Below are 27,563 nucleotides of genomic sequence, written 5' to 3'. Positions count from 1 at the left end.
GCCTTCTCCTGGGACCAGGGTGTTGCCCATAATCTTCCTCAAAACCCAATCACCAACTTTGAACGGTCTGGGGTGCACCGTCTTGTTATACTTCTTTGAGAGCTCCTGTTGGTAGGCGGCCACATGGATGAGGGCCTTCTCCCGACGCTCGTCCACTAGGTCCAGCTCCAAGGCAATAGCCTCGGTGTTCAGTTCGGGCTCAAAACTCTCGCTTCTGAGGGTGGGCATTTCAACTTCCAAGGGTATGACCGCCTCCATGCCGTAGGCCAAAGCAAATGGAGTTTCCCCGGTAGAACGTCGCGGGGTTGTTCGGTATGCCCAAAGGACGCTAGGTAATTCCTCAGCCCATTTGCCCTTGGCCTTTTCCAGCCGTTTCTTCAACCCATCCAGTATAGTCTTGTTCGATGCTTCGGCTTGACCATTGGACTGCGGGTAAGCCGGGGTGGAGTTGTAGAATTCTATCTTCAAATCTTCACAAAATCCTCTGAATAGGCGACCGTCAAACTGGGTGCCGTTGTCAAAGATCAAAATCTTGGGGACGCCAAACCGCGTGACCACGTTCTGCCAGACAAATCGCTTCATGTCTTTCTCTTTAATGGTTGCCAAGGGCTCAGCTTCAACCCACTTTGTGAAGTAATCTGTGGCCGCGATGAAGAATTTCCGGTTGCCCGGCGCTGTTGGCAGTGGTCCCACTATATCTAGCCCCCACATGGCGAAGGGCCAAGGACTGGTGAGGGGAAGAAGTTCCCTGGCAGGCTGGTGGATCTGATGGGCGAATTTCTGGCATTTTTCGCATTTGCGGACGTATTTTTGTGCGTCGACCTGCATGCACGGCCACCAGTATCCCTGCGAAATAGCACGGTAGGCCAAGGACCTGCCTCCTATGTGGCTGCCACAAATGCCTTCATGAATTTCGTACAAGAAGGCCTCCACACTATTCGGGTGCACGCACTTTAAATAAGGACCAGTGAAGGACTTCTTATATAACGCGCCAGATGAAGAGAGCCAAAACCGCTCTGACTTCACCCGGATTTTGTGAGCTTCTTTCTTGTCGGTTGGAAGAGTCCGGTCTCTGAGGAACAAGATCAAGGGGTCCATCCAAGAGGGACCGAGCGCGGCGCAGAGCACATCTGTCTGCCCGGTGTGTTCAATGTTTGGCCGCGGAAGAAAGTCAATCAAAAGAGGGTTTGGAAAAGTATTATCCACCATAGAAGCGAGACCGGCCAGTTCATCAGCTCGGCTGTTTTCTTCCCGGCCAATCTGTTGGACTCTAATTGCCTCAAACTGTTTGATATGTGCCTTGACCAGAGCCTGGTACTTCGCCATCCTTTCGTCCTTCGCTTCATAAATCCTAGAAACTTGGTTAACCACAAGCTGGGAATCACAGTACACCAGGAGCTCGGCAGCCTTCATTTGAATTGTGCTCTTGAGCCCGGCGAGGAGGGCCTCGTACTCAGCCTCGTTGTTAGATGCTGGGAAGCCAAGCGTGATAGAATGTTCAATGGTTAGGCCATCCGGCGAGATAAGAACGATACCTAGGCCGGCACCATGGCGGTTGGATGCTCCATCAACGAAAAGCTTCCACATTTCCCCCACAAAAAGCTTCCAGCAGTCGGATGGGTCCTGAGAGTTGCGAAGGGCAATGGGATCACAATTGCTCGGCTGTGCGGTGTCAAGTTCGGTGTTGACCGATTCAAATTCAGTGCCCGTTGGTGATTTGACACCGGACTCAGCAAGTTTTTCTGTAATGCTCAAGTCCGTGGGCGAATCATCAGGTTGCAGTGTGAAGCCGGCCGCAGGTTCTGAGCTGTGTGGGTCCATTCCTTCCCCCCTTGATGATTCGGCACCGGACTCAGCAAGTTGATCCGTAATGCTCAAGTCCGTAGGCGAATCATCAGGTTCCGAGCGGTGTGGTTCAATTTCTTCCCCCCTTGGTGATGCGGGACCGGACAGAGTGGATGGGTTGGTGATACACAACTCCGTCATCGCAGCACCGGGTGGTATGACCGTGCAAACTGAGGGAACTTCGATGGTGCAAGCTAACTCCGCGGCGCTACCTCCTCCAACTGGTTGTACCTCGGTTGGCATTGCGTGCATTTCATCATCTGCCTCGGTAATGTCGACCGGGCATACCGGATGAGAGCCAGGTGAGAACTCGGCGACAAAATCTGCCAAGGTCTGGGCTTTTATAGTAGTGCGCGGCTGGAACTTGACATCAAACTGTCCCAACTCGACCGCCCACTTAAGAATTCGGCCTAAAAAGTCCGCCCGTTCAAACAAGGCCTTGAGGGGAAACTCGGTCAGTACGACAATGGTATGGGCGTGGAAATAGTGCGCCAATTTTCTTGAAGCCATCATCAAGGCTAAAGCAAGCTTCTCCAACGGCAAGTATCTCGACTCTGCCGGTAATAAAGTTTTGCTGACATAAAAAATGGGGAGGTGCTTGATTCCTTCAGTCCGGACCAGCACCGCACTGACTGCATGCTGGGAGACGGCAAGGTAAAGGTAGAGTTCCTCACCCGGCTCTGGTGTAACCAACAGTGGCGGAGAAGACAGGTATTCCTTGAGCTCGGCCAAAGCTCGGTCACACTCGTCATCCCAGGAGAACTTTGACTTCAATGCTTGAAAGAAAGGGCGGCAACGATCTAATGACCGGCTTATAAATCGATTAAGCGCGGCGGCCATACCGGCCAGATGCTGCACGTCCTTAGCTAAGCTGGGCTGCTTCAACTCTTGCACGGCTCTGATCTGAGTAGGGTCTGCTTCGATGCCTCGGTTCGTGACTAGGAATCCCAAAAATTTTTCGGGTCCCACGCCAAAGGCGCACTTTGAGACGTTCAAGCGCAGCTTGTGCTTCTTTAAAATGGCAAACATCTCGGCTAAGTCGGACAAATGGTTTGCCTCATGTCGGCTTTTTACCACCATATCGTCGATATAAGCCTCCATTGTCCGGCCAAGCAGAGGAGCGAACATTTTGGTCACCATCCTCTGAAAAGTTGCCCCGGCGTTCTTCAAACCAAAAGGCATGACCCGGTAGCAGAAGAGTCCCCTTGGAGTTGTGAAAGAGGTGATCTCTCGGTCAGGCCCATGCATGGCGATCTGGTGATAGCCGCGGTACGCATCCAAGAAACTGAGCCTATTGTGTCCAGCCGTCAAGTCCACTAGTTGGTCAATGCGCGGCAAAGGGAAGCTGTCTTTGGGACAAGCTCGGTTGACTGTCTTGTAGTCGACACAAACTCGCCACTTCCCATTCTCCTTAGGCACCACTACTGTGTTGAAAATCCACCGAGGATAGTGCACTTCCTGAATTGCTCGTGCCTCAAGCAGGTTCTTTACCTCCTCAGCAACTACCTCGGCGTGATGCAACGCCGATCTCCTTGTTCGCTGGATGACTGGCTTTGCTCCAGGGAAGACATTGAGGTGATGGCAGATAAAACTTGGGTCGAGGCCAGGCATGTCGTAAGGCGACCATGCAAAGACTTCGATATTCGCCATCAAAAACTCAATCATCTCGGTCCTCTCTATGGCCGTGAGACTTGAACCGAGCAAGAAGAATTTGTCCGGCTGCTCGGTATCAATCTGTACCTCAACCAATTCCTCAACAGCCTTATCTTCGGCCTTGGTGCCCACATCATCCAAGACACCCTGGTCCTCCGGTCCCTCAATCATTTGAACGAATCCTTTGGCAGCCCGGCTTCCGTTGACCGCCACGAAGCACTGCTTGGACATGACCTGATCGCCCCAAATCTCCTCGATTGCCCCCATAGTCGAGTGGAATCTCATTACTTGGTGAAAGGTTGATGCCACGGCTTGCATAGCGTGTAGCCATCCCCTTCCAAGGATAAGGTTGTACGTCGAAGGCACTTGCAGCACCCAAAACTCAACTTGTTTGACCACGGATCCCGCTTTGACCGGCAGGATAATCTTTCCCAAAGGCCACTCTGGTTGCGAGTTGAATCCAACTAGTGGCGAAGTTGCCGGAGCCAAGTCTGTCTCCCGGAGTTTAAGCTGCTTGAACGCATCATAGTACATGATCTCGACCGAGCTTCCCTAATCGATCAAGATCCGCTTAACATCAAAGTCCTTGACGCGTAGTGTTACTACTAGGGCATCGTTGTGCGGCGTCTGGATACGCTCTAGATCCCTTGAGGTAAAACTAATCACGTCTTTTTCTTCAGTCTTCCCCCTTTTGATGGCAGGCTGTACCGACAAAACTTCCCTCATATGCTCTGCCTTTTTTATCATGCCCCGAAGTTCACAAACTCGCTCCGGTTCCATGATGCCGTGGATGACATTAACAACTCCTTGTGGTGGTGCGTCTCGGTCATCCTGTCCCCTAGGATCGACCGGAGCCTTATTCGGCTTTACTCCGCCATCAATGTAAAGGTCTAGATGCCCGGCCGCAACCAGCTCTTCCAAGTGCTGGCGCAATGGAAAGCAATCCTCTGTTCGGTGGCCCCTCTCCCGGTGGAATGTGCAGCGATACCGCAGATTGTAGCCCTTCTGTCCATCGCCCAACTTAGCAGGAAACCGGACATACTCCTCGTCTCGGATTTCACTAAGTATGCGATAAATTGGAATCTTGAAGACTGTGGTGATGCCGGTCCTCGCCTTCATCCTTCGGTTTGTGTCTGCTATGTCATCTCGGGGGTAGTCATCCCGGTCATTCCGACGTCCTCTGCCCCGGTTTTTTCTGTTCGAACCACGGTCCGATTCCTCTGCTCGGTCACTTGAGCGGCTGGGTTCTTGCCCAACTGCGTGCACTTTGCCTGCTGTCTTTTTGTCTGTTGCTACCGGGGTGGCCTTCATGGTAGAAGCTGATGCGTCATCCTCTACTCGGATGTGCTCATTGATGCGCTACATGAGCTGGCCCATGGAGGTCGGCTGGTGCATGGTAAGCGAGTCCCGCAGTCTATGTCCGACCGGGAGACCACGCTTGTATTGCGTGATTGCAAGGTTGACCGGGCAGTCCAAGATCTCGTTGAAGGTTTCCCAGTACCTTGAGTTGTATACCTTCAGTGTGTCGCTCAGTTCCATCTTGACACTTAGCAGATGATCAACTTCCTTTGGCGTCTTTATGTTGGTTTTGAAGCGTGTAACAAACGCCTCGGCCAGCTGGTGCCACCTTTGTATACTCCCTTCCGGCAACCTCTCGAACCATTTTAAGCCCAGCTCGCCCAAATTTGACGGGAAGATTAAGCACATAAGTCCGTCATTGCGCCTATGTCCGGCCATAACCTGTCGGAAGTGGCTCACATGCATATATGGATCGGTTTTCCCGTCGTAAAGTGTGAACTTAGGCTGGTGGAAGCCTGCCGGAAGCGGTGTTGTTTCTATATCAAGGGAAAAGGGGGTGGCGCTCAGCCTGGCCAAGTCCGTATCCTCAAAGAGCGGCACTGCTTGGCGGGGTGGAGGCATTCCAACCTCCTCGCTGGCGTGAACCCCGTAAGATAGTCGCTGGAGAGCAGGTATTCTCTGAGCTTCACACCGGCGGGCCCGCTCCTTCAAGACCGCCCGTAAATCCTCTGACTGAGCGGAGTAAGAGTACCTCGACGTCGTCTCTGGACGTGAGGGTTTGTAGGTGCTGTCTTGCGCGCTAGATTTCCCTGCACCCACGTCGGAATCACCAACCTGGTAACTTCTGGTAATGGATATTGACTGAGTACGTCGCTGACTCTGACTGCCTGAACGGCGGGATGGGGTGCGCTCACTGTGGTCTCCCACTCCAACTACACCCTTCCCTTTGACATGCCGCTTGAGATCTTCCATCTCCGCCGCCATTCGCTGGATGACAGCATCTTGATCCCTCAACTTGCTTTCCAGTCGCCTGGCGTGCGAGTCTCTCCTCCGCCGGTGACCGTCTGGACTCCGTGAATGTCCGTGACTTCGTCCGCGCTTGTCCCGCGCGTCTCCTGACTGTCCGCCAGTGGGCGTTCCCAAGTCAGCCATTGGGTGGACAGCAGGAGGTCCCTCTCTCCTACGGGTATACTCCGGGGTGGCTCCGTTGATGGCGGACAACGGAAACTCGTCGTTGTTCGCCATGGACGGCGATCAGATGAACCTGGAAAACAAGGTTTTGTCTGTCAAATTCCCACAGACGGCGCCAATTGTACGGGGAGCAAATATTCCGGCAAGCCTGTACTCCTTTCTTCCGAGCTCTGTCGATGTCCGATCACCTGCGAGCAAGTAACGGTGAGCTACCCGGCGGTGTGTGGCCGGAAAAACCCTCCGACGGTCAAGTTAGCACACACCTTGGGAGGGATAGAGAGAAGGGAGAGAGTGTTTGAGTGTAAGAATTCCTTACAGAGATGTTCGTGTGTCGCGTATGGGGGGCGCAGACATGCTTATATACCTTCTGAGCCCCATATCCACTCCCAGTCATCTCCTAACACGTGGCTCTGCTATCCCATCTGTCAGCGTAAACCTTGCCGATCATCACCTAATCTCAACTGCCTGACTTCACAGCTGGAGCTCGGCAGCCGAGCTGCTCTACCACGGCCATGCCATGCTTCATACCCAACCGCCTAACCGGATAAACACATGGAGGATCGGGCTAGGTGGCATCCCGGCAGTGCCTAGCCCGGGTACCTCCTTTAGTCGGCCTTCCTACCGGTCAAACAGTCTCCTCGGTTGACCACGCCTTTCCGGGCGCCGGTCACTCAGCTTGTCTGGCTTCAGTCATCCCCTGATCAGGCAGCTCGGTCCAACCAAGCGCTATCTAGACGAGCTCCTTCTTGGACCGGGACAGCTCACACTTGGCCCAAGTTCTGCCCGGCTCAAGTTCTGGTAGCCCACTTCTTGGCGGATGGTCAACCATCTAGGCCCTACGCACCGTTGGGCTCTCAATCTGCTCGGCCGTTACTTCGGCCCAACTCCTGATCATAAATCACCCTCTCAGACACCAATTGGTGTGTTTAGATATTGTAATAATATAGATATTCTTCACAATATCCCAATTTTTTCTGTCTCATTTGTGATTTCTGTGTTTTTTTTTTTTATAATTATTTTTAGATTTTCTGTGTTGAACTTTTGATCATATATGTGGATGTATATATATATATATATATCTGGTTTTGATGATGATGATGATGTTTTGGTTTAAATTTCTCTTTCTTCTCTCTTCTCTCTTTCCTCTTCTCTTCTTTCTTCTTTCTTTCTTATTCTTCTTCTTTGTTGAAGAAGAGAAGACACAGATCAGAGCAGAGAAAGAACCAAAAAAAAAAAAAAAAAAAAATCAAAACGGCATCGTTTTGATTTTTGGGCCAGTCGAGCTAGCGGCATTGAATTTAAGAGTTGTTTGAAATGTTCTAAATAAATGTACTTTTTGACTTTTCATGAAATATGAATTGAATTTAAAGTGATGTGATAGAGAGATGATATGACTTAAATAAAATGAAATGTCTTAAATAAAATAATAACTTTTTAATTTTTATTAAAGATGTGAAATTTGACCTTAAAATACATAAAATTGACGTTGAATTTTTTTTTTTTGGTCTTATTCATTTACTGATGGATGCCTTTAAGAAAATTGGAAAGGATGCGGAGGTCATAAACAAAATCGGTGAAGGACAATCCCGTAATTGAACGTACACAAGTACAAATCAAAAACTCAATTTTTAATTTTTATAATTTTCGCGGCTTTCTTTCTGTATATCGATGAGTGAGTGGTGTGGTGTGGTGTGTTGTTTTTTTGTTTTTCTGACAATATTCTGTCTCTGCATACGGCCATGGGGCTTCGTGTTCCAAATCCAGTCCAACTCCAATACACACAATTTTACACATATTATAGAGAGAGAAAAAAAGAAAAAATAAAGTACCAAAATCTTACAACAAACCACACACTCACACAGACCCTAATCAATGAATTCACATTAATGGTAGTTTAGTTTTTCTCTTTTTTATTTTTGTCCCATCGAAAAGTGTAATTATTTAATGGGTTACCACCATTGCTGTTCTTGTTACGCTCCTTGCTCTCTCTCAGCGATTCATTTCTAGGGTTTGGAGGTTTTACTTATTACTTGCACATTTCTCCTAAAATGGTCTGATCTGCAGTTTTTTTTTTTTGTTTTTGTTTTTGTTTTGTGTGGATCAGAGTAGTGTCACTCAGATGTCTGCTTCTGTAACTGTCAATGTTGTGATTGATCTCTACTTCTAGGGTTTGTTTTCATCACTGTCATTGTTGTTTTAGCATCCTTCAAAAAGTTTTTGCCCTTTTTCTTTATTCTACTTTATTTTTATCGATTTATTTTTGATGGAAATGTACCATTTAGGAAGCTGTTTTAGTCTATGATTTTATTGTTTTTATTTTTAAATTAAAAAAAAAGGTGATGTGAAATAGGGTTTTTCTTAGTTGATTTACAGGTTGCTAGATTTCTGCTTTTGGGGGATGTCATCAGCTTTCTAGGGTTTTTTAGATCAGTTTTTTTGGTTGTGAATGGTGTTTGGATTTTAAGGTTTTAAAGTTGAAATCTTCAGGATCTCTTGTCGATCCTTTGAAGCTTTTGAGCATTTTTTTAGGATGGTCGTTGCCTACTTGAAAATGTTTTTCTCTGGTCTCTAATTCATGTTAGGAAAATGAGGCATGTTTTGGAATAGAAATATTTCTGTTCTATCGGATCATTTACAAGGTAAAGTGAAATTTTCAGTTCTAGGGGCTGGTTTTTGGAGTTGCAATTGTGATTGAGAAGAAAGAATCTAATTTGGGTGAAGAAGAAGAAGTTGGTGATGGATTTTTTCAAAGTGAAAAAGTTTAGAAAAGCCCACAAACCAAACCCAGAAAAGGATTCAGAGGATGAGCCGGTTCCGCAGCCGGAAGAGCCAAAGAATGATAAAGGTGACGAGGTGGGTAAACCAGCCAATGTGGATCCTTCTGCTGAAGCTGAGGATGATGATGATGATTTCATCACGAATGAGGTTAAGAGGAGATTGAAAGAACTAAGAAGAAACAGTTTTATGGTGTTGATACCTGAAGAATCTGGCATGGAAGGGGAGGAGGAAGAAGAAGAGGAGGCTGAGACAAGCTCTAGCGAGTTGAGGGATGTGGAAGCAGAGGGTCAACAGCCATGGTGTGGGATCGATGCTGTTTATGGCAAATACTGTGACCAGATGCTATTCTTTGATCGTTTGAGTGCTCAGCAGCTAAATGAAGTTGGTAATATATTTTATGATTTATAATTTCTTTCTTACTGATGTTACATATCTTGAGGTCAATTTTTTTACTGTTGACATTTCTTCTCGGAAATTATTGATGTTCATTATTTACTGGTACCTGTTCATGTTGTGTACATTGAAGGTTTGTATTTTGATCTCTGCTAGATCAACATGCTCCTTGGGGTTTTAAAATAACTAAAGCTAGGGGTGAAAAGAGATATATTAAAAAAAAAAAAAAAAGGCAATCTAGTGTTGCGTGGAATTAGATTTACACGGGAAACTCATTTTTAATCTCATGTGTTCTCCAAGTGCAACTCTCTGGGTAGGTTCTTAGATTATTGAACACTAATAAATAATCGTTTGGTTCAATTTTGGAATTAAAGTTGTTTGGTAAGTTAAATAGACTTCATTAAGATAGTTCCTTATGACACCTGACATTTTTTGAACTATTTGTGCTTTAGTTGTCAGTAACAAATTCCCCTGCCGTTAAGCAGACATTAATTAGGCGACAAAGTTTAATTGTGTTGCTCTGATTGATCCATCCCTACATCACTGCCTCAAAACAGTTAAGTCACCTCCATATTCCATATATAGGGAGAGAAGAGACGCAACAAGCAATTTACTATTGCGTTATATTGGAACATATGTAGCAATTTATTCATATCATTACGAGTCTTTGATACACTTGTGTGCATCATGTTTATACGAGTCTTTTATATATAAACATGTACAGATACATATGACAATGGATGAGATAGTTCTAGAGAGAGATTTTGTACAGAGAAAGAGAATGGTAGAAATAAAGAGCATTAATTAATATAGAGTGAGGAAGATGGCTAGTGCAGGTTGCTAGGTTGGTGGTAACGTGGGCTATTGTAGTGATTTATTATTGAGGTGTGCGTATAGCGGAATCTAAGGTAATGAAGTTGGCCTGTGTTTGGTAGCGGTGGAGATGTAGTGGTTTTGGATTTTGCTGCTGGTGGTGGTTTGGTGGTTGTTGGAGTAAGCCAGTGGCCATGGTAGCCTTTGGTGATATAAGGCTCTGATGGTTTTAGGGTTTTTGTACAAATCAAGAAAGAAAAATATTATGTTATTGTTTGTGTATATTTATCCAATTTTGAAAGGTCATTCTTTTAGGGAGTGCTTCTAAAGGCTGAGCCTAGTAAGGTAAATTTACATTTTCCCTTACGTTGTGCTGCAATTAATGAAATCATATGGAGGTCAATTTCTTTTTTCGTTTTCTTCATTTGTGAATTTTTCTAAACCCTTGCAAATAATTAATGAATTTTTAATCTAAGTAATTAGCATGACGAAAGGGGATAAACATGAACAAGGAAGAAAATCTTCCAGTCACCCTTCCCATAGATAAGGAATAAGACCTGAAAGTCAAAGAGAATCACCATGAATGAGGATATGGATGAGCAGCCAAGCAAGATCCGGTTCTTCATCCGCTTAAGATCCTATAGGTTGGACATTCCTTGAGGGAGCAAGATTTTGATTATTGTAACCTTATCCCCGCATGCTAATTTTATGATCCCTGCATGCTAATTTTATGACAACTGAGACTGGTGTTTGATTTCTTTCATCTCATGTGAATTTCTAGCTTGGCTGCTGTGTATAGTAGTCTGAATTTGTGACAAAAATTATGTTTCTTTGTATTGCAGGCTCCCGTCCTGCAACTCCATCACCAAGATCTGCATCTAAGAAGCTCTCATCCCCCCTAAGCTGCCTTTCCTTGAAAAAGATAGAAGAGCCTGAGGACGAAACTGAGCACCTGCAGCAGCCACAAAATAATCCACATCAGGATCTTGAAACTGCATATGTAGCTCAAGTTTGCTTAACTTGGGAGGCACTCCACAGCCATTACACACAATTGAGCCAGAAAATCTCTTGCCAACCTGAAAATTCCACCTGTTACAACCACAGTGCTCAGCAGTTTCAGCAGTTCCTGGTCTTGCTACAAAGGTATATTGAAAATGAACCTTTTGAACAGGGTTTCAGAGCAGAAATTTATGCTCGATCAAGAAATTCAATGCCAAAACTGCTACAGGTCCCAAATATACAAGGTAACTCCCCTGTATATATTATAGTGCTTAATTGGAAAATTTGAATTCACCCTATCTTTCTTTTTTTTTTCACCTTCCTTTTTTTTGATTGGCGAAAGTCAGTGGTTAGTTGTTAGATTAGCAAATGGGGGGAGTTGAAACTTATACCCATACACCTTGATCTTGCTTAAGCTGTTGAATATGGAAGTGCTTTTTAAGGTTGGCTTCCATGTGCTTGTTGTTTGAAGTTATTCACTTCATGAAATCTTTTTAGGTTCAGATAAAAAAGAGACAGAAGAAGAGGAGTCCGATTTACTAGTACTTGCGCCAGATCTAGTTAGAGTAATTGAGAGTTCAATTCTCACTTTCCACCTTTTCCTGAAGATGGACAAGAAAAAATCCAGTGGCGTTCGTAATCTATTTGGAGGTCAGAACCAGTTGGCTACTCCTCTCCAGCAGATTAAATCTGCTCTTGAGAAGGTGACTTCAATTGTGTCTTTATATATTTTCTTTTACAGTTACGGTCCAGTCGCTTAACTTTTTAGGTTACTTTTTATATAACTAGTAAACCAGCCATTACATGAATAGCTTTTTATCAGACCTTTTAAATCACTTATACATTTGTAATGTTTGAGCTTCTAAATGTTAATAGCTGCATTTTTTTACCCTGATACCCATCACTACATTTGACACATCCTTTAGAAGTGTATGTGCAATAAGCCAATACCAAATCAGCTGCACATAAATATCTAACGGTATACTTGCATGTGTGTGCGTGCACATGTTTATTATTTGTTTAAGTATTTGTAAATTTTCACCTTTCTTTTCAATGCATTAATTTGTCCCAGTGCAATTGATATCAGTTATATTCAATGTTGTCATGATTGTACGATAAATATTAAAAGAGACATGTATCGCGTACTTGTATCGTTTTTAACTTGAATGGTGAGACGTGTTTTTGTATCATACAATTTCATATCCTATCACGATTCAACATGTAATGCATGCTAATTTAACCGTTAACTTACCCTTCACCTTTGGCCTTGTTAAACACCTTTTATTCACTGTCAATTACAATGTCCGACACCCATTGAACAATCATGAACTATATTCTCAAAAATCCTATACAAAAGATAGCAAGAAAAATTGGCTCCCCATACTCCCTTTGTTAAAAGAAATTGAATTTCTCTTATGGATCTAATTCAGGTGAAAGAAACAAAGGATTCACACACACAATTTGTTGGACTTGAAGTTAAGACTCTAGATTCGAGACAAAAAGGTTTATTTGGACCATGACAGTAAACTATGTAAGAAGTATTTTTGCGACTACTCATCCCAATAAGTCATAAAGAATGTTGCAAATCACGAACCCAACAGACCCCGAGATCAAAACAGCTGGATCTGATTGAGGGGAAAAAGTTGTTTTTTATATTTGCAATGAAATATTGTTTATCTTCTGTTTTATTAAATTTTCAATTTTCTTTGTAATTTCTTATGAGTTGCATACTAAAGTTTCTAGTGAATAAAAATTTACTTTTTTGACCAATTTGTAAGTTTCTTAGTGAGAATATTTCATGTCATAGTTTATATGATTTGGTACTTTGTTCTTATAATATATTTATATATTATATAAAATTACTTATTTTTAATGTGTACATGTACATATATATTAATGTATCTTATGGTACATGATACAATACACAATACATTGAAGTGATGCAACAATAAATGGTATGAATCACAATTTGACTACACTATATGACTTGTGCGATGCTGTATTGTAATAAAATGATATGTATAAGGGGTTGATGAATGTATGAAATGAATTTCTAATCTTGAAGGGCCCGTTTGTTTTTAGAGGTAGAACGGAGGGGATTGATAGTGAAGGGGATTAAATAAAATTGTGTTTGTTTTAGTGATAGTTGTTAGTGTGGGGATTGTTTAATTATTTTTATATTAAACAAATCTAAAATAATAAAACAAATAAAACCATGGTTTTTACTTAACAAAAAATACAAAAACATTAAACATTAATGTTCACAATGTGCTGCCCAAAAAAAACAAAAAAATTGCACTTGGACGGTTGACAGGCTGGACGTTTGGCCTGACGATCGGTAACACCCTAAGCTGAACTGACTATTTTCTAATACCACCTCTTTGTCTAGACTCGTAATCCGCTCCACTGACGCCTTTCATAGTCCGAAGGAGCTCCATAAACCAAACAAGCATGATTTACAAACACTGTTCATCACTAGGAGTCCACTCCGGACTCCTACAACGGAAAACAAATGGGCTCGAACAAAAATGGATGAAATGTACAATGATCAGAAAGCTGTTTACATTCACTATTGCAGTGGTCTATTAAATTATGCTTGAAATAATGGGGCCAAATGTTAGATGATATTCAGAAGTGATCTAATAGAAAAGACTAAACATCATGTAGCCCTTCCATGGTAAGTTGGGCACATAGGCAGAATATTTTTTTTTTTTTTTTTTCTGCAAACATTTTTGGGGTAATGTTTTTAATATCGATAGATTTAAATAATTTAGGGCGTGCTTCAAATTATTTGGTCCGATTTGCATGGATGTTGTTTATGAGTATGCTACACCAATATGTGATTCAATTGTTAGGACAATTTTTCAGCTTGTACTGAATTTGTGGTTTTGTCTCTAGATCTTGGTTTTACCTACTAACACTTGTAATACTTCTTGTTTATAGGACATTATTTAGTGGTCTCAGTGCATATTTACCTTCTCAGTACTGATCAATTAATTCAACCATGTTATTTTTTGATGGCTAACCTTTTATTCCACCCTCGTCTTGCACGACACACACGCTTGTGAACAGACACATCTATTAGCATGTGCTTTAAAGTTAAGCTTCCATTCCCAGACTTCAAAAACAATTGCTTTTTTGCCTTTCGTTTTTTGTTGGATCTCTGGAGTAGATCTGTGCCAATGTTTCTGTCTGGAAGGAAAAAGAATCTTTACCTAAATCTTTGTTGACCAATTTTGCACAATTTATGTTTCTGACAATTATACCCCAAGTGCTTGTTTGGCATGGGTTTGCACGACACACACGCCTGTGAACAGACACATCTATTAGCATGTGCTTTAAAGTTAAGTTTCCATTCCCGGACTTCAAAAACAATTGCGTTTTTGCCTTTCGTTTTTTGTTGGATCTCTGGAGTAGATCTGCGCCAATGTTTCTGTCTGGAAGGAAAAAGAATCTTTACCTAAATCTTTGTTGACCAATTTTGCACAATTTATGTTTCTGACAATTATACCCCAAGTGCTTGTTTGGCATGGGTTGGGGCTATTTTAGCCACAAAAATATAAAATAGGCTTTTTAGCCCCAGGCTAAATATTTTTACATCCAAATCATAATCATTATATTTTTTTCTATCACAAAAGTCAAAAAAGGTTAAAAAGCCCATCCCAAAGGCTAAAATAGCTAAAAAGCCAACTCACATCCCAACCGAAGTAAGTTTAACATGCACCTCTCTCTCCCTCTTACCCATAAGTGTGCGTTTCTTAATGTTTAAGGGTTTTTTTTTATTTTTTTTTAATATTTTAATTCTCTTTAATACTTGGCTGAATTCATGAGATTTTGCATATATAGTAATAGAATTCACAAGATTTAACATATTTAACAGAATTCATGAGATTTAACATATATAGTAAATTAGTAATAACACTATTTAAAATATCTTGCTCTTTGAATTATAAATTTGTAATTCCTTGTAATTTGAAGCAAAAGTGTCTAATTGCAGTTAAACAATGCATCTCACCCTTTTTCACTGCGTTCTCATCACATGTTAAATGTTTGAGAGAGAAGTATCCATTGTAGGGTTATCTTGTGGATTATATGGTGACAGGTGGGTCTGTTGAATGAATCCCATTTTATGGAGATGAAATGATTCATTCTAAAAATTGGCTTTAGATTGTGAAATTTATTGCAACTAATAATAATTGACCTATCTTATTTATCAAAAAATAATAATCGACCTTTCTTATGAATTGAGTTACTGCCTTAATTAGTACTACAAATTTTTTTTTAATTATTTTCAATGTGCTGAACATAATGTACTCTGGAATTTTGTGCATTAACAAGTATCTAGATGGTATTTTTGTTTTTGGGTATTTCAGCTACTAATCTTGATAGGGCCCTCCTGATAATAGCTGAGAGTGGTATTTCCTCGTAGTTTAACCTGTGGAAAAGGGATCACTTTTCAAACTTATTCAATTTAAGTGCAATGACAATCACTTTTCAGTTTTGATTTCCGAAAATTGATCATGTTATGTGACTTTTGTCACCTTAAAGCTGCAGAAAGAGATGAAACTGAAGGAACTGCAGAAAAGGATGAAAGGTTGGAAGAAGAAATCATGGCCTGCAACTCAAGAGGAAGCTGAGCTGTTGCTTGGTCTTATTGATGTCAAAGTTATGTCAAGGGTTCTAAGACTGGTGAGGATCACTAAAGAGCAGTTATTTTGGTGCGCGGAAAAGATGAAGAAACTAGATTTGTCTGATGGAAAACTGCAGAGAGATCCCTCTCCCATCCTGTTTCCTTGCTAAATAGCTCGAAAGAATCGCAGGACAGAACAAACTAGGAAGGTCAGTTATGTATGGATGTTGCAAACAAATCCCATTTTCATTTCTTTTCTAACATCAGTTCTCGGGGTTTGTTTTTTTTATATTGATGTGAGATATCTTTTTTCAGTCATCAATGGGGCAAGAAAAGTAGAGGGGACTCAAACTATGCAACTTAGTCTTTCTAGTTTGAACAAATTTCAGTTGTATTTGGATATTATTATCGAGGCCATACCGCAGATACTTTTTGGGTTTTTTTGTAAATCTGTGGAAATGATATTATCTAAAAAGGTACATTAGGTTGTTATGTTTCATACATTGGTGTAAGATGGGTTTATGATTTTAGGTTAATTACTTTTTATCCGATCTTATAGCAGTGAGTAGCTTAGGTGAATCTCATATACAAATGGTCAAATTATGAGAAGTTCTTCAACATCCAACCTTGGATGTTACTGGGTGGATTCCCGGGTGTGAGTACATTTGTTTCTGTTTTTCAATTTGGAGGGTTGTTCTTTTTATTTATTTATTTTTGTTATATGAAATGCGTACTGTATTACTTAGTCAACACCCTTGTTCAAACGCATGGTTCACAAGGATATCCATAATTTTTGTAACTTATATCAGTGCATTTTCTTGAAGCTAATTCCGCATACATATGTAAATATAAATATAATAATAAGAATTCTCATAAACAACCCTAACTAATTACTTGCGTTGTGCGCTAAATAACGTGTAAACTTTTATTGCAAGCTCTCTGCCAATTGTCTTGTAATGGTGTAAAGTCTTTAATAATTTGAAAAAGTTTAAAGACAGAAATTGATAAGAGAATGATACATTTCTCTTGTTGTGGGTTCTATCTTTTTTGTAGATTTGACACAATTGTGTTTAATTTTGTGATTAATTTATGTATAAATTGAAAAATAACTTTGAAGCTAGCATTTCATAACCGTCACTAGACTATCATTTCATGCTTGTTGAAGTTGAGTTGAGAAACAATACTACTTGTCTTATAGCTAATATTATTTTACGTCATAATCAAAATCACGACTTTGTTTTAGAACCAACATTGTTACATCTCATAATCGAATATCATTTAATTTCATAACCAATGAACTGTAGTTTGATTTTATTTTTTTTTTTGAGAATAGAAACTCCACTTTGATTTGATCCCCACTTTAATTCGTAGTCAAAAGATTTAATTTAATCAAATACTCATTGTGATATGATCTATTGTTTTGTTATAAGCAAGATATTTTTAATTTCAAAATTTTATCATTGTATGATATATCAGTTAATAAGATAATTTTTTTAAATTTATTAATTTGTATAGTGTACGGGGGTGAAATATTTTTCGTTCTCCTTACTCCTTGAGCCCAAGGTTCACGTAACGTCGTTTATCTTGAAAACAGAAAGAAGGTGAGCTGCCCGGCAGTGTGCTGCCAGATAAACCTTTCGACGATCAAGTCATCAAGTCAATACACTTGGAGAAGAAGAAGAATGTAGAGAGCGCTTTTGAGAAAGAGAGTTGTGAATTCCTTCCCGTTTGTTTTGGGGTTAAATAGATGGGAGGGGATTAGGATGGAGGTAGAGTTATTTAGTGTTGTGTTTGTTTGTAGAGTTGGAGAGGGGATTAGGATGGAGGAGGTGATATAGATGGAGGTTGGAAGGGGGATTGAGATGGAGGAGGTGGAAATGGTATTAGAAAAATAGTGAGGGGATTAGAATTTTTTTTATTTTTTATATATTGGGATTTTTTTTTAAATATTAATGTTTAATTTTTTATATTTTTTTATTTGTTTTATTATTTTATATAAAAATAATTTAACAATTTCTATACTAACAACTATCATCAAAACAAACACAACTTTACTTAATCCCCTCATTATCAATCCCCTCACTATTAATCTCATCCATTCTACCTCTGAAAATAAACGGGGCCAGATTGCTTACCTCTAACGTCCCTCAATTCCTCATTTTCTAGGCTGGCCATGCAGCCTTAGAGATTGTAGGCGCATTACCTCTGCTGTCATTCCCTGGACAGGCGGCTGTGCTCCCCTCTACCTTCCTTACATGTGTAGAGACTAAAACCTCCAAACAGTATTTGTTGAACCGCCAAACGGTATTGACGTATACCAGGAGTGAATTTTCCCTTCTTCATATCATTGGTCCAGGTGGCTCACAAAATCGGGCTATCACGACCGACCTATCACTTGGGAGAAACACCACAATGACTAGGACGACCGAACTATAATAAGTCGGTCCATCTGAACTGACCGGTCGTGAGGCGCGTGGTTTGACATCTCGGTTTCCCCCCGTTACCTTGTAAAGCATCTCGACCCAAATTCAACCTGGACTGTCCGTGGCTTAGCCCAACGCATTACTGCGGATCTAACCGAATATTAGGCCGAATCATAGCTCGGTTGAGCATTTGTGTGTCTCCGCATTTTGATCGACGATTTGCTCGGCCCAATGTGAGTTGCGTTGGTTCAGTTCGATTAGACACAGGGTCTGGCCCTCACAGGGCCTAACACCATACCCCGCGCTACCATAGCTCGGCCCTATTGTTCGGCGCAAATCCCCCTCTCAATTGCCCCTTAATCCCATCTGAGCTGAGCATGATTGGATTATTATTCTGATCGAGCTACCTGATTTGGCCGGTTATTGAGGATTACGCTAATAGTCTTGTCATTGATCATTCAGCGGTACTGACAAACCGTTTTTTCGATGCCACGTGTCTTCGCCCCATTGGTTTCGTGCAACCCCGCAGTTGTCTACATTATTCTAAGGATTTGAAAAGTTATCGCCCACTCATTTTTCCCCATATATACACACTAGAAGCCCAAAGACCCTTATCACTATTCATCTCTCTTATTCAGAAACCCTAAGCTTCAAACCTCCAAGCTCCTGCCACCGCTGCCATCACTGTCGCCGCTGCTTTTCGAGTCATTTTCAGCTATCTCTGTCTTCACGAAGGCTTTAGACAAGGTTGTGGTCGACTGGGTCTTGACTTGGCATGCATACCCATAAGTTTTTCTATCCTTCCTTTGTGTTCTCCATTAATGTTCTTCGTGTTCTTGTCTGGGACTGTTGATACCCTGCCAGTGCCCCTTCTTTAGGGTAAAGCTGGTAGGTAAGCAGACATTAGGTAGAACTGGAATCGAAGAGGCGGATGGGGCCATCGTGCCCTTCGTTTCCCTTAATTTCAATGCATGAACTTCATATTTAGGATGAATAGCATAAGTCTTGGATAAGACCGAGCAAAATCTCACTTTTAGATCCAAAAATAGGATTTAGCCAAGCAAAAACTGGTTTGTGGTCCTCCCTTGAGGCTGAGATTGAGTTGTAAGTTGTAGGGAGCTAGAACTGAGATAGGAAGATCGAACCGACGTAGATAGTTGAACCGAGACAAGAAGATCGAACCGGTCAAATGCCCCAGGATCCTTTACCGAGCTAAACACTTCCTCATAAGAGCCATGCAAATTATGTCGCGCTAATACTTGGACTTATTTTTTAATAATGCAAAACAAATTAGGACCGACCAGGCCCACTCAGCATTACTATTAGTGAGGCTCAAAGTCCGAGCAAACAATCACCAAATTTTGATTGAGCTAGTACAAAAATTAACCAACTAAATAAAACCGGGATAGATGGGGAAGTACCGTTTTATGGTCAGCTCTCCTGGGGCAATGACTGAATTCCGTAAAGAGTACAACATCCCAGACGATGTCCACTTGGAGCTGGCCAATAAAAAAGACACTTCCTGGGGCGAGCTGGACAAATGCCCCTTCACGGTCATGTCTATTCTGGAAGGCAGCTTACGTTTCTTGGTTCAACCCATGATCTACAAGTTTTTGAGGTAGACTAGGTTGTGCCCCATCCAAGTTTCAAACAACACGTACAAAATAATAAATGGCGTGGCCGCGCTGAACCGAATGCTCGGCTTAAATCTTGGCCTTGCCAAGATATTCCACCAATATACCCTTAGTAAAAATAAAAGCGGCTTCTACTGGTACCTCAAGGTCAGAAAAGGCTGAGCAAAGCTCATTGAGGGTAATCCAGACAAAGAGGTGAATGATGACGATTTCTTGTGGGTGTCTAGGAATTACGAAGACACCGAAGCGCCCATACGGGGCTGGTACATCCATAAAAATTTTGGCAGTACTGGTGAGCATCACAGCACGGTTTAGTTCTTCGGATTCGATTTGTTCTAACCGATCTAACACTTGATTTTATTTTTGCAGATTACAAACTTTTGGCGAACGATTATTCTAATGCTAACCAGGAGGCTATATGGGTTACTCTTTGGCACCCGGCGGAAGGAAGAGAAGCTCAGAAACTGCTCGAATTCTAACCAAGCTACCGATATACTGTACCGCGCAAGAGTTGGGTCCCCGATTTTTTTCGCGCTCTTTTCCCAAAACCAGATCCCATTCTTCCACCGATCAGACTAGTTCCTTTTATACCCAAACAGGAGATGGCAAAAATCTGCGCTATCAAATCGATGATTACGGGCAAAGCGAGCGACTTCCAGCTCGCGGAAGCTGCAGGGGGCCAATCCTCTGTACCAAACGTGCTAGATAAGAGACCGGTGCTAGCTCTTACCAGCGAGCGAGCTACTGGTCGGTCCAAGAAGGGACTGAGGTCGGCACAGGCCGAGCAAAATTTTATCGATAAGGATTCAGTCGAGCTGCTGTCGTCTGGTCAGGGAGACCAGACTGAATCTCTTGCCAGGTAATCAATCCGATCGACTGCCCTCATAGTCTGGTCGCTCGAGCTGACGTATAAAGGCCAAGCAGTGTTGGTGGTTGATTCGGTTTACGCCAACAAGGACTATTCGCTTAGCTTTAACATGACCAAGGGCTTATTATTCCCTGCGGACATGAAGAAACACGACGAACTGTCCGATCCGAAAGTTCTCCGCTCGGCGGCAAAGTCGATCGTGCTGGTAAGTAGTCAAGTCTCTGTTTGAGTTATTTTTCTGCAAGTTATTGATTGGCCCCCCTTACTAACTGCTTTTCATCCGCAAGCTGCGCAAAATAACTATCTCACCCATGAACGAATGATTTCTGTTCGAAAAAGTCTGCGCGAGGCCATTGCAGACAACAAACAAAAATGGCTGAGCTAGAAAAAGTTAAAGATCGCTCAAGAAGAGGTAGTAACCAAGCGTAATTGGCTCGCTGAACGGCTGGTTAGGGCGGATGAAGATAAGCAGAACGCCCTCCAAGTGACCAAGGCCAGATACATTGTCGAGCTACGCAAACTCCGCGAAGCCCACAGAGCCGAGCTGGACAAGCAGGTTAACGGTGCTGAAGACCGTGACTATGCGGAGGGTGAAAAAGCTTACGAACGGCAGGTGCAGGGGACCAAGGACATTTTTTTTTCAATGCGGTTGGAAAGCTACCGTGGAAAAACTTGGCCTTGGTCAAGACTCCGACATTTTCCAAAACCCCCCTACAGCCTTCATCCCGACCCACATTCAAGCTTATACCAGCGCCGTGCAGAAGAATCTAATAGAAGAGGCGAAGTTGGAAGCTGCGGCAGAAGCTTCCATCGCGCAACCAACCGAGCAAAATCCTCCTTCTGAGGTTTCTGACGAAAGAGCCCAAGAGTGCAAGGAGCCCGAGCAGGAGGTGGACGCAGTAGTCGGCGCTCAAGTGAAATATGTCGAGGTTGGGGCGATCGACCAAGCGGACACTGTTGACCTGGATTGATCATTCCTTTTTCTTTTCTTTTTTTTTTCTTTTGTTTTGTTTGATGTAACCGGGTTACGCCCCACTTTTGTAATCACACTTGATAATGAATGAAAAGTTTAACTTTTTGCTCGCCATGTTATGCAAAAAAAATTTGTTTGCCTTGTGTGGTTGTCATTTTCTTCGGTTTGGCTGAGATAAAATCGTCTCGGTCTAACGAGCAAGTTCACATTGTTTAAAACATTAGTTGAACATAACACAAACTCTATTAAGAACTCGGTAAAGACACACCAACATTTTAAGCAGGCGAACAATGTCAGCTCGGCTACAATATAAGTTGAATGAATTTAATATCAAAATCAGCTCTACATTAGTGAGCAAGAAATATCTTGGGTAAGCACGAGTGAAATCTGATCTTTTATCGGCGAACACAAATCAACTCGGTGAATGATGAGCACAATTAGCCTCACAATACGAGCAAAAATCAGCTTGGGTAATTACATACGAAATTGGCTTGCCCCTAGCTCGAGTTGGCCAAAATGCCAAACTGTTTGGACGGGTGAGCAATGTTAGCTCGGCCCTAACACAAGCTGGGCAAAACGCTGTTGTCTGCACTGGTGAACAATGTCAGCTCAGCCCTAGGACAAGCTGGGCAAAGATCCAACTGTTTGTATGGGCGAGCAATGTCAGCTCGGCCCTAACACAAGTTGCAACTGTTTGATCGGTCGAGCAATATCAGCTCGGTCCTAACATAAGTTGGGCAAAACACCAACTGTTTGCATGGCCAAAGTCAAGCCGTTGTTGGCTACCTACCCCTAGCACTATAGTAGCTTAATATCCTTGCAATATCTTTGTATAGAAACGCATAGTATAAGAAAAAAGTGGGACTATCTTCCATTACACGTCAAGTTACAAGAAGCAAAGGAATAGAAAAGATTACATTTCAAAAGTAAAATATATTGACATTGGCTGCATTCCACGGTCTGGGGACAATTTTACCATCTAAGTCTTCTAGGTGGTATGCCCCTTTGCCTGCAAGGTCAGTTATCTTGTATGGCCCCTTCCAATTTGTTCTTAATTTGCCTTCACCAGGGATCACTGTGTTGCCCATTACCTTCCTCAAGACCCAGTCCCCAACCTTGAAAAACCTAGGATGCATGGTTTTGTTATATTTTCTGGAGAGCTCTTGCTGGTAAGTTGTTATGTAGATTAGAGCCCGTTCTCTTCTTTCTTCAGCCAAGTCAAGTTCCAGGGCTACAGCTTCGTTGTTCAAGTCTGGCTGAAAACTTTCAGATTGGATGGTTGGCATGTCGATTTCCAATGGTATGACTGCCTTCATGCTGTAAGCCAAGGCAAATGGAGTTTCCCCAGTTGAGTGCCTTGGTGTAGTGCGGTATGCCCAGAGCACATTGGGGAGTTCCTCAGCCCATTTCTCTTTGGCCTTCTCCAGTCGCTTCTTTAGTCCATCCAAGATGGTTTTGTTTGAAGCTTCTGCTTGACTATTCGACTGAGAATAGGCTGGTGTAGAATTGTAAAACTCAATCTTTAACTTCTCGTAAAATCCGCGAAAGAGTTTCCCATCGAACTGAGTATCATTATCCGAAATGAGGGCCTTTGGGATGCCGAAGCAAGGGATGGCATTCTGCCAAATGAACTTTTTTACATATTTTTCCTTGATGGTGGCCAACGGCTCGGCCTCTACCCACTTAGTGAAGTAGTTGGTAGCAGCGATGAAAAACTTGCGGTTACCCGGAGCTGTTGGAAGTGGTCTTACAATATCTAGCCCCCAAAGCGCGAATGGCCAAGGACTTGTAAGGAGGAGCAACTCTCTGGCTGGTTGGTGGATTTAGTGAGCAAATTTTTGACATTTTTCACATCTGCGAACGTGTTTTTGCGCGTTCGCCTGCATGCATGGCCACCAATAACCTTGGAAAATTGCTCGGTAAGCCAAAGATCTGCCCCCAATATGACTCCCGCAGATGCCTTCATGAATCTTGAAGAGAAAGCTTTTACCTTGCTAGGGTGGACACATTTCAGGTATAGCGCAGTGAAAGACTTCTTGTACAAGGCACCAGATGGAGAGAGCCAAAATCGCTCTGATTTGGCTCTGGTCTTGTTAGCCTCATTCTTTTCAGCGGGTAGAATTCCATCTTTTAGGAAGGCGACGATAGGATCCATCTAGGACGGTCCCAAGTAGGCGTAGAGTATTTCGGGAACCTCTAGTTCCTCAATGCTTGGTTGGGGTAAAAATTCTATCATCAAAGGATTTGAAAAAATCGTTTGTATGGATGCTAGGCCGGTCAGTTCGTTGGTTGCATTGTTTTCTTCACGGTTAATTCGTTCAATTCTTATTGCGGCAAACTTTTTGATTTCTACTAGTACCAGGGCTCGATACTTGGCCATTCTTTCATTCCTGGCCTCATATTCCCCAGAGACCTGATTGACCATCAGCTTGGAGTCACTAAATACCATAAGCTCTGGTGCTTTCATTCTTAATGCACACTTCAATCCGGTGAGGAAAGCTTCATATTTTGCCTCATTGTTGGATGTTGGGAAACCGAGTGTGATCGCGTGCTCGATGGTCAGCCCATTCGGAGATGTCAGCACGACCCTAGCCCGACGCCATGCTTGTTGGAGGCCCCATCGACGAAGAGCTTCCACATCTCGCCAATGAACAACTTCCAGTAGTCGGAGGGATTTTGAGAGTTCTTCAACTCCAAGGTATTGGTCGGCTCATTTTGGTCTCTTTCTATATCTTTGTCGAGCTTGTATTTTGGCAAGCTGGTCAGTTTTTCCATTTCTTGCTCGGCTTTCTCTTGCTCTTCTGCCACTTGTTGTCTACTACTTGTTTCCGCTGTCTGAGCCGTGGACTGCGCCAAATTCGCGCTAACCAAATCGACAAGGTAAACAGGGTGTGTTCCAGGGGCAAATCCTGTCACGAAGTCGGCAGGAGCTTGAGCCTTGATAGTAGTGCGCGGCTGGAACTCAATATGGTATTGCCCCAACTCCACGACCCACTTCAAAATTCTACCGGTAAAATCTACCTTTTCAAATAGTACTTTGAGCGAAAATTCGGTTAGCACGACTATTGTGTAGGCATGAAAATAGTGCGCCAGCTTTCTGGAAACCATTATGAGGGCTAGAGCCAATTTTACTAGTGACAGATATCTTGATTCAGCCGGGAGCAGCGTCTTGCTAACGTAGAAGATGAGGAGGTGTTGGATCCCCTCAGCGCGGATGAGGACAACGCTCACCGCGTGTTAAGAAACTGCCAAGTAGAGATACAGTTATTCGCCCGATTTTGGTGTGACCAGGATTGGGGTTGAAGAAATGTATACTTTTAGATTCGCCAATGCACGGTCGCACTTGTCATCCCAAAAGAACTTGGCCTTCAAAGTTTTGAAGAAAGGGCCTGCAACGATCTGAAGACCGACTAATAAATCGATTCAACGCGACCGCCATTCCGGCGAGATGTTGCATATCCTTCGTGGAGTTTGGCCGCTCCAATTCTTGTATTACCTTGATCTGGGAAGGGTCGGCTTCGATTCCTCGGTTCGTGACCAAAAAACCTAAAAATTTGTCGGTTCCAACTCCGAATGGACACTTGGAGGCATTCAGACGTAGCTTGTGATGTTTGAGTATGGCAAACATTTCTGCTAGGTCGATAAGGTGTTGAGACTTGTCTCTGCTCTTCACCACCATATCATCGATGTAAGCCTCCATAGTGCGGCCAAGAAGAGGGGCGAACATTTTGGTTACCATCATTTGAAAAGTTGCACTTGCATTTTTCAGACCGAACGGCCTGACCTTGTAGCAGTATAAGCCTCTTGGAGTGGTGAACGAAGTGATCTCTCGGTTTGACTCGTACATGGCAATCTGTTGGTAGCTGCGACATGTGTCCAGGAAGCTAAACCTCTGATGTCCAGCGGTTAGATCCACCAGCTGGTCGATTCTAGGGAGGGGGAAACTGTCATTTGGGCACGCGCAGTTGACAGTCTTATAATCGACGCGCACCCGCCATTTACCATTCTTCTTCGACACTACCACTGAATTGGAGATCCATCTGGGATACTGCACTTCTTCTATTGCCCCTGCTTCTAGCAAGTTCTTGACTTCCTCCGCCACTATCTTGGCATGGTGGAAGGCTGAGCACCGCGTCCTCTGGATGACCAGTCATGGGTTCAGAAAGATGTTCAACTGGTGGCAAATGAAGCTAGGGTTGACGCCAGGCATATCGTAAGGCGTCCACGTAAAGCTTTCCATATTGGAATCCAAAAAATTGACATAATCGAACCACTCGACGCTAGACAAAGTTGATCCCAAAAGAAAGAACTTATTTAGATCATTCTCGTCGACGCGCACTTCCACCAAATCTGCAACCGATTTCTCCTTGGCTTTTCTTTCCACGTCTTCCAAGACTTTCTTCCTTTCTGGTCCTTCTATCATTTGAACGAAGCCTTTGGCAGCCCGGTTGCCATTTACTACGACAAAGCACTGTTTTTCTATTACCTGATCTCCCCAAACCTCTTCTACTTGTCCGGCTGGCGTTGGAAAGTGCAGGACCTGGTGGTAAGTTGACGTTACTGCCTATATGGCGTGCAACCAGCCCCTGCCCAGGATTAAGTTGTACGTTGATGAGACCGTAAGCACCCAAATTTCCACTTGCTTTGTGACCAATCTTGCGTTGATCGGCAATATGATCTTTCCGATCAGCCATTCCGGTGAAGAGTTTAAGCCAACCAAATGAGACGTTGCTGGAGCCAAATCTTTGTCCTTCAACTTCATCTGTTTGAACGCGTCATAGTACATGATCTCGATCGAACTCCCCTGGTCAATCAGAATTCTTTTGATGTCAAAGTCTTTGATGCGAAGGGTCACCACTAAGGCATCATTATGAGGCATTTGAATTCTCTCCAAGTCCTTGCTTAAAAAGGTTATGACGTCTTTTACCTCGGTCTTTCCTTTTTTCACGGCGGGCTGAAGGGAGAGCACTTCCCTCATGTGCTCGGCTTTCTTGATCATCCTCCTCAGCTCATAAACTTGTGTTGGTTCGATGATGCCGTGAATGACATTGATTACGCCTTGAGGTGCTGCATCCGGGACAGCAAGGCCATTTGGCTCGACTGTCCTTGGGGAGCGGCTCTCATACTGCCGTCTATGTACTGGTTCAGATGCCCAGCCGCCATTAGTTCCTCCAAATGTTTTTTGAGCGGCACACAGTCCTCTGTTCAGTTCCCCTTTTCTTCATAGAAAGTGTAGCGATACCTCGAGTTGAAACCCCTCTGCGTGTTTCCCAATTTGGTCGGCTAACGGACGTAAGGTTCACCTTGGATTTCACTTAGGATGCAGTAAATAGGGATTTTAAATACAGTGGTGATGCCGGTTCGTGCTTTCAACCTTCTCTTGGCATCTTCTTCTTCATCATGAGGAGCAGCTCGGTTGTTTATGCGCCTTTTGTTCATATCATTGCAGTTTGAACCGCGATGTTGGTCTCTAGCTCGGTCATTTGGGCGGTTGTCTTCCTGTCCCACCGAGTGAACCTTGCCTGCCACTCTTATGTCCACCGTGACCAGATTTTCCTTCTCGGTTGCGGTGGCGGCATCATTCTCTACTTGGATATGTTCGTTGATCCGCTGCATCAAAGATTCCATGGTTATAGGCTGGTGCATCGTGAGCGAGTCTCGCAGCCTATGTCCGACTGGGAGACCCCGCTTGTATTGGGCGATCGCCAGATTGGTGGGGCAATCGAGGATCTCATTGTAGGTTTTCCAGTACTTGGCATTGTATGCCTTCAAAGAGCCCCCAAATTCCATATTGACGCTTAGGAGATGGTCGACCTCCTTCGGTGTTCGAGTGTTAGTTTTGAATCTGGTGACGAAGGCCTCTGCTAGTTGTTGCCACCCCTCGATGCTCCCTTTCAGGAGCCTTTCGAACCACTTCAGACCAGTTCTCCCAAACTTGTTGGGAATATGAGACACATCAAGGCGTCATTACGCCGGTGGCCAGCCGTTACTTGTCGGTAATGACTCACGTGCATGTACAGATTTGTCTTCCTGTCGTACAGCGTGAACTTAGGTTAGTGGAATC

The 27,563-nt window shown here is 43.3% G+C and overlaps 2 protein-coding genes across 6 annotated transcripts; one reads left to right on the top strand and one right to left on the bottom strand.

Annotated features, from left to right (window-relative positions):
* Positions 1-7,629: 7,629 nt before the first annotated feature.
* Positions 7,630-16,100, top strand: LOC114274313 (DUF1666 family protein (DUF1666)). 5 transcript variants are annotated; one of them, XM_028216207.2, is made up of 5 exons: positions 7,630-9,151; positions 10,815-11,216; positions 11,470-11,675; positions 15,520-15,810; positions 15,917-16,100. In XM_028216207.2, the coding sequence occupies exons 1-4, from the start codon at positions 8,725-8,727 to the stop codon at positions 15,769-15,771; spliced, it is 1,287 nt and encodes a 428-aa protein (XP_028072008.2). In that variant the 5' UTR covers positions 7,630-8,724; the 3' UTR covers positions 15,772-15,810; positions 15,917-16,100. The 5 variants fall into 5 exon arrangements, with proteins under 5 accessions (XP_028072008.2, XP_082764771.1, XP_028072007.2 ...); XM_082908644.1 differs by having other exon boundaries at positions 7,670-9,151; positions 15,526-15,810; XM_082908645.1 differs by having other exon boundaries at positions 7,635-9,151; positions 11,476-11,675; positions 15,526-16,100.
* A 9,963-nt stretch (positions 16,101-26,063) lies between these two features.
* On the bottom strand, positions 26,064-27,289 carry LOC145813834 (uncharacterized). Its single transcript, XM_082909950.1, has 2 exons — positions 26,803-27,289; positions 26,064-26,668 (listed from the first exon to the last, which is right to left on the bottom strand). Exons 1-2 carry the CDS (start codon positions 27,287-27,289, stop codon positions 26,064-26,066), a joined length of 1,092 nt encoding a protein of 363 aa, XP_082766076.1.
* Between the last annotated feature and the right edge of the window lie 274 nt (positions 27,290-27,563).

The sequence above is a fragment of the Camellia sinensis genome, chromosome 15 (assembly GCF_055761805.1).
Source record: "Camellia sinensis isolate YWXY chromosome 15, ASM5576180v1, whole genome shotgun sequence".
NCBI lineage: Eukaryota > Viridiplantae > Streptophyta > Magnoliopsida > Ericales > Theaceae > Camellia > Camellia sinensis.
Note: the sequence above shows the minus strand (reverse complement) of the source record. Positions and strands in the feature narration are given on the sequence as shown.

Coding starts and splice junctions, on each gene's coding strand:
- LOC114274313 (XM_028216207.2), top strand. CDS start 8,725: ATGGATTTTTTCAAAGTGAAAAAGTTTAGAAAAGCCCACAAACCAAAC. Junction 9,152..10,814: donor TCAGCAGCTAAATGAAGTTG/GTAATATATTTT, acceptor TTTGTATTGCAG/GCTCCCGTCCTGCAACTCCA. Junction 11,676..15,519: donor TTAAATCTGCTCTTGAGAAG/GTGACTTCAATT, acceptor GTCACCTTAAAG/CTGCAGAAAGAGATGAAACT.
- LOC145813834 (XM_082909950.1), bottom strand. CDS start 27,289: ATGGAATTTGGGGGCTCTTTGAAGGCATACAATGCCAAGTACTGGAAA. Junction 26,669..26,802: donor CATCCTAAGTGAAATCCAAG/GTGAACCTTACG, acceptor AAACATTTGGAG/GAACTAATGGCGGCTGGGCA.